The 6461-nt window shown below is 45.8% G+C and overlaps 1 protein-coding gene across 1 annotated transcript in view; it reads left to right on the top strand.

Moving 5' to 3' along the window:
* Myo7b (myosin VIIB) overlaps positions 1 to 6461 on the top strand; it is a 99339-nt gene that overhangs the window by 32108 nt on the left and 60770 nt on the right. The window contains exons 3-7 of the mRNA XM_013028813.1: positions 801 to 911; positions 1844 to 1996; positions 3295 to 3479; positions 4184 to 4305; positions 4347 to 4403. Of these exons, the coding sequence (XP_012884267.1) occupies positions 801 to 911; positions 1844 to 1996; positions 3295 to 3479; positions 4184 to 4305; positions 4347 to 4403 (628 nt within the window). The remainder of the gene's footprint in view (positions 1 to 800; positions 912 to 1843; positions 1997 to 3294; positions 3480 to 4183; positions 4306 to 4346; positions 4404 to 6461) is intronic.

Here is a 6461-nt window from a genome sequence, read left to right as displayed (position 1 = left end):
AAGAAAATAAACTTCAAAGACAGTAAAAAAAAAAGAGAGGTGGGTGACAATGTTGTCAGATACTTTGTACTCATATACTGTTTTGTGGAATGGGAACTTCTTTGTACAACTACTTAAAGATGATAAAAAATAAATTAGTGCCTAGATGCTGTTCCTTACTTTAGCTTTTTCACTGATAGCTGGCACTACACCACTTGAGCCTCAGCTCCACTTCCATCTTTTTCCTGATTAACTGGAGGTAAGAGTCTCACAGACTTTGCTGCCAGGATTGGCTTTGAACCACGATCCTCAGATCTCTGCCTCCTGAGTAGCTAGGATTACAGACCTGAGTTACCAGCTCCCAGGAGAGGCACTGTTCTGTTTCCATTTCTCATCCTCCTTGCTGCTTGTGGTGACTTCTAAGAAAGCAAATTCAACATTTTTGCTGCGATGCTCAAGTGAGAGACAGCAATCCTCTCTCTAAACCATTGTTGGCCATAAAAAGAATCTGTATTTGAGTGTGTGTGTGTTGGGGGGTGTTTTTATTTTTTTCCCTTGTGAGAGAGGCTGTGAAGAAGGCTGATCTCCTGTTCTTGGGGACTTTAATGTCCCAGGTAGGATAGAGCAATTTGGTGAACAATGCCAGTAACAAGTACTCAGAAGAAATGGAAAGGGAGGAGGAAAAGGAAGGAGAGGAGACTGGTGGAGGGAGAAATGAAATCTAGCCATCTGGAAGTTTGAGTTGAAAGTGACAGCTCCAGGGCAGGTAAGTCTTCTGCTGCAGAAAGAAGGGAAAACAATGATTCCTCTCTAACCTGCAGGGTGACCATGTCTGGCTGGACTCTTCCTCCACCAAGATGAGTGTGGCCATCGGAGGCATCATCAAGGAAACAAAGCCAGGCAAGATCTTGGTTGAAGATGATGAGGGCAAGGTCAGTATTGGCATTCTCCTATTGGCTTCCTGTTTCTTTCAGGGCCCTGGAGCCTGCTTCCTCTGCTCCCAAGCATCAGGAGTTCATAAGCCCCAGGGGCATCTCGGTATTAGCATGACATATGGTAGTAAAGCCCTGCCCTTGTGAGCATCATGTTTATCCTGGGCCATGTTGAAGGGTTGAAGAGTACAAGGGGAGTAGGTAGGGGTAGGATGGAAAAGGTCTGAGGCAGGGAGGAGGGAGGGCCCAAAGTGGGTGTGTAAAGTGACAGCTGGGTGAAGAAGGTGATGAGGGAGAAGAAGAGGCAAATGCACAGGTGGGAGTGGGTTAGGCAGGAAGCTCACCTACCTGGCACAGGCAGCAGTAGCCAAGGGCAGTGAGGGGAGGCAAGATCTTCAGGGCACACAGCCAGTTGGTCACTTAATTCCATCTCAGGCCAAACTCCCTGTGCAGCTATGCAGCCTGGATGCTCCAGATGATTGAAACCAGTAAAATAGTAACAATGATATCTTCCATTTGCCTAATGCTATATATAGGGTTTTTCTAAAAATATTCTTATGCTTATTCTATTTGCACGTTTTATTACAATAACCTAATGCCCCAGCTGCAAGCTGGCCTTAAATCTAGCGCCCAGCTAGTTGTTCTTCAGTTGAAGTCCACCTTTTGCCCCTAGCTACACCTGGACCCCAGGCCCAAGCAGGTACTGACCAGTGCCATAGATGGAATTGATTTTGTCACAGCTGTCCTTTGAGGCTATCCACAGACTGAGCCTGGTCAGAGACTGGCCACTGGCACCTGGCCAGCTGATCTGTGATTCCCAAAGGCCACCTCACTCCTAAGGAGATGGAGAAAAAGGATACAGGGAGTGTGTGTGTGGGTGGGGGTGGCCTGTGTGGAGGCCACCTCTCAGGTGACTCTGCCTGTCATTTCAGGAACACTGGATCCCAACAGAGAACTCTGATGCCCTCAGACTCATGCACCCCAACTCAGTGCAGGGTGTGGAGGACATGATCTGCCTAGGGGACCTGCACGAGGCTGGCATAGTGCACAATCTCCTTATCCGCTACCAACAGCACAAAATCTACGTGAGTCCCGCCCTGTGTCTGTGGGGAGAAAGCAATGCACGTGGAAATCAGAGGCCAGGCACTGCTCCCTGTGTCCTTACTGAGTGTGCGCAATTTTTTTCTGTCTCTGTTCCATATGGAAAGAACCAGGTACATTCCATTCTTGAAGATGAGATGCTGATGCATAGCCATAACACAGAATGTAGCATCCAGTAGGTGCTCAAGGAATGCTGCCCCTTCATCTGTCTGCGTCTGTGCACAAGGCCTGCCTTCCAGGCTGAGCGGACACTGAGGGACAGTGGGGACTTTTGTCCCCAATTCTTAGGCATGTTGTAGAGACAGGGTTACTGACAGAGACTCTGGCTATCCTGAGAGCAAGTCTCGTGACAGCTGGGATTTTGGGGTGCTCTTCCACAACCAGTTTAGAAAGGCCATGTGAAGGCATGCAGACCCTTTTTCTTAAACTTAACAATGCAGGTAGTTGGTCTGGTCCCAGGGCACTCATCCCACTCTCCATGAGACAGGGTTCCAAAACTGACACCAGTAAGGGAGTGTGGGGGGGGGGCAATCAGAGCCAGGCCAGGGCGTGGCCAGGGAAGTCCCTACCTGGGTCTTCTACATGCAGCTATTTTGGCTATGTCTTGCCCTCTGGTGTGCTCAGAGGGATCCAGGAGTGAGCTGGAGACCATGAATAGAAAGGAACACTAGAGGAAAGAAGAAGAAATGCCAGGGGAAGGAAAAAGTAAAGTGAGTTGCTTCTGCTATGGCTGAATGTGCATCAGAACTCCAGGACTACAATAAGATAAATTGATGCCACGCTTCCTGCCTAGGCATTCCTCTATGTATCCTGTAAGTGGCTTTCATAGCCTTGAAGGCCAAGGGCAGTGCTGTGGCCTATGAAGAAGTCCTCTAGCCCTACCTTCAAAGGAGCAGTGAGGCTTAGTGGGAGCTCATGAGGAATAGGTGGTCCTGGGCCAGGGACCCAGAGCACACAGAATGCGTGGTTAGGACTGATGAGGACTGTCCATGTTAGCCAGCTTTCATGGAGGCCTCTGTGGGATGCAGGCCAAAACACACTTCACACCTTCAGCTTATTTTTGATGAGCCTCTTCTACGAACAAGACAGGGTTCTAACCTTTTCATCTCACTAGAAACAGGTCCAAAGAAGCTCATATTCCTGGTAGAGCCGAGTAAGCTTCACAAAGGAAGGTAGCTCTGCAAGCTGAGCAGAGTCAGATCCCACTAAATCCTCAAGATGCTAGACCGGGGCCATACAGCTCTGCCCTGGCAGAGGGTGCTGACCAGCGGCTCTTCTGCAGACATATACAGGCTCCATCCTGGTGGCTGTGAACCCATTCCAGATGCTGCCCCTCTACACCATGGAGCAGGTACAGCTCTATTACGGCCGCCATGTGGGTGAGCTGCCCCCACATGTGTTTGCCATTGCCAACAGCTGCTACTTCAACATGAAGAAGAACAAGAGGGACCAGTGCTGTGTCATCAGGTGGGACTTTCAGGTTAAGGTTGGCTCTGAGCGTCTCCAGGCGGGTGTGACAGGAGTTCTTCTCATTCTACTGCAAACATCCTTTGCGAGGACATACATTCACTCAGTCAAACTAAAGCAAAAGTAAAAGTGCTGAGGGCTTGACTTAAGGGATGGAGCACCTGCCTAGCAAGTATAAGACTCTGAATTCAAATCCCAGTGCCTTCCTTGCAAAAAAAAAAAAAAAAGAGGCTGTAATTTTGAGAAACTTTAAAGAAGCGCAAGAAAGGAAAGCAAAATTGGCCAGAAGTTGCCATTGGTTATGGGATTTTGAGGGTTCATTATGCAAATTTGAAAGTGTAGGGGTAAAGAGGGGATGCCTAGGGAGTGGAGCCTAAGAGTCTGCCCTTCCTACCAGATGACCACCACATTCATGTGCAAGACATTTATTTGATTCATTCACATATTTATGTGACACTGGGAATGAGCCAAATCCACTTGTGCCAAGGATCTCATAGCTTAGTAGGTAGGAAGAAAGGACAAACACAATCAGTAATCTATGACACTGACAATCTGAGACCCACAGGGGGATTTTAAGGCAAATGGTGGGATTTCTGCATAGGGAAAGAGTTACCCTACAGTCTGGCCCCAAAACAGGAGAATTCCATGTTTGATGGCAAGGGTTGTCCTCATGGTGACCTCATCTCCTTGCTCTCTCCTGGCAGTGGGGAGTCTGGGGCTGGGAAGACAGAGACCACCAAACTCATCCTACAGTTTCTGGCCACTGTCAGCGGCCAGCATTCATGGATTGAGCAGCAGGTGCTGGAGGCCAACCCCATCCTGGAAGGTAAGCTATCATTCTGTGTACTCACTCACTCTTCTCCCCAGAACTTGGAGTGGTAGCCTTTCAGCAGGAAGTGGCCTTTCAGCAGGAGTGGGGTGGCTGTGAGTATGGAGCATCCTGGAAGGGGATATAGACTGGTGACTTCATAAGCTTTCACCATGTGTGTTCCATAGGATATAAAAGTGTTCCTCTTTTTTGTTCTCAAAATTTTATTGTGATTAAGTGGTTACATAATTTCCCAAATTTCACATTATTGTGAGATGGTGATGCTCAGTTAAAGTCACAAACACATTCTAACTTTCCTGGAGCGAATTGTTTATCACGGTCTATAACATTTATGAGTTCTATGAGCTTTGCGATACAGTTATTTCTTCTGCATTGGGTGATATATACATTTGTTTTGCATAGCACCAGTTGTTCCCTCTTTCCCACTTGTTCCCTCCCTCCCATAGCTGCCATTAAGTTGCATAGTTCATTTTGGTCAATCTCCAGTGCAGCTGATGAGTCCCGTTATGTGTTTTTCCCTGATTCCCTCTAGTTCTGTGTCGTCTTCCTGGTTCCCCTCCAGTGCACACATATATACCATACATGTGATCAGCAGCATGGGGTTATTTAGTAGTGATTCGACCAGATGAGTGGAAGTCCTTTGTTTCTTAAGTCCTGTTAATTTTGTAATATCACTTAATATTTTGGATTTAACATCCACTTATCAGGGAGACCATGTACCGTTTGTCTCTTTGCTCTTGGCTTACCTCGCACAACATTTCTTCTAGCTCCATCCATTTCCTTGCAAATGCCATTATTTTGTCACTTCTAATGGCTGCATAATATTACATTGTGTAGAGACACCACAATTTTTGGATCCATTCATCTGTGGTGGGGCATCTGGGTTGTTTCTATATCCTGGCTATTGTGAACAGTGCTTCAATGAACATGGAGGTGCATGTGTCCTTGTATACTGGTTTCTGTTGTTCAGGATATATGCCTAGAAGTGGTATGACTGGGTCATAAGGGAGGTCAATATTTAGCTTTCTGAGGACACTCCATACTGCTTTCCAAAGTGGTTGTATAAGTATACATTCCCACCAGCAGTGTAATAGGGTTCCTCTTTCTCTGCATCCCCTCCAGCATTTGTTGTTGGCTGACTTTAGGATGTGGGACATTCTGACTGGGGTAAGGTGGTATCTCAGGGTTGTCTTTATTTGCATTTCCTTCACAACCAGGGATGGTGAACATTTCCTCATGTGTTTATTTATTATTTTTACCTCTTCATCTGAGAAATCTCTCTTTAGTTCCCTTGCCCATTTCATGATTGGTTTGTTAGATTTGGGAGGGATTAGTTTCTTGAGTTCTCTGTATATAATGGTTATTAACCCCTTGTCTGATATTTTGCTGGTAAATATTTTTTCCCAATTAGTTGGTTGTTTTTCTAGCTTGGTTGCTATAGCTGTGCAGAAGCCTTTTATTTTAAGGTAGTCCCAATTGTTGAGTCCCTCTCCAATTTGTTGTGACCCTGGGACTCTGTTCAGGAAGTTCCTTCCTGTGTCTATAAGTTCAAGTGTCTCTCCTACTCTGTCCTGCAGTAGTTTCAGAGATTCAGGCTTAATGTTAAGGTCTTTAATCCATTTTGAGTTGATGTTGGTGCACGATGATAGGCTGGGGTCCACTTGTAGTCTTCTGCATGTGGCCGCCCAGTTTTCCCAGCACCAGTGGTTGAAGAGGCTGTGTTTCTTCCATTGTATGTCTTTGGCTCCTTTGTCAAATATCAACTGACTGTAGGCATGTAGATTTATTTCTGGATCTTCTATCCTATTCCATTGGTCTTCGGATCTGTTTTTGTGCCAGTACCATGTTGTCTTTGTTATTATGGCTCTATAGTAGAGTTTGAAGTTTGGCATGGATATCCCTCCCATGTGGTCTTTATTCCCTAGAATTGTTTTAGCTATTCTAGGTCTTTTGTTTTTCCATATGAATTTTTGGACTGTTTTGTATATTTCAGAGATGTATGTTATTGGGATTTTTATAGGAATTGCATTGAATTTGTATATTAATTTTGGTAGTATTGCCATTTTCACTATATTAAGTCGGCCTATCCAAGAGCACGGGAGGTCTTTCCATTTCCTAGTGTCTTCTGTAACTTCTTTCTTTAACTTTTTATA

Source organism: Dipodomys ordii, unplaced genomic scaffold (assembly GCF_000151885.1).
Source record: "Dipodomys ordii isolate 6190 unplaced genomic scaffold, Dord_2.0 Scaffold114, whole genome shotgun sequence".
In the NCBI taxonomy this organism is placed as follows: Eukaryota; Metazoa; Chordata; class Mammalia; order Rodentia; family Heteromyidae; genus Dipodomys; species Dipodomys ordii.
The sequence above is the reverse complement of the archived record's forward strand: the minus strand, read 5'-3'. Positions and strand labels throughout refer to the sequence as shown.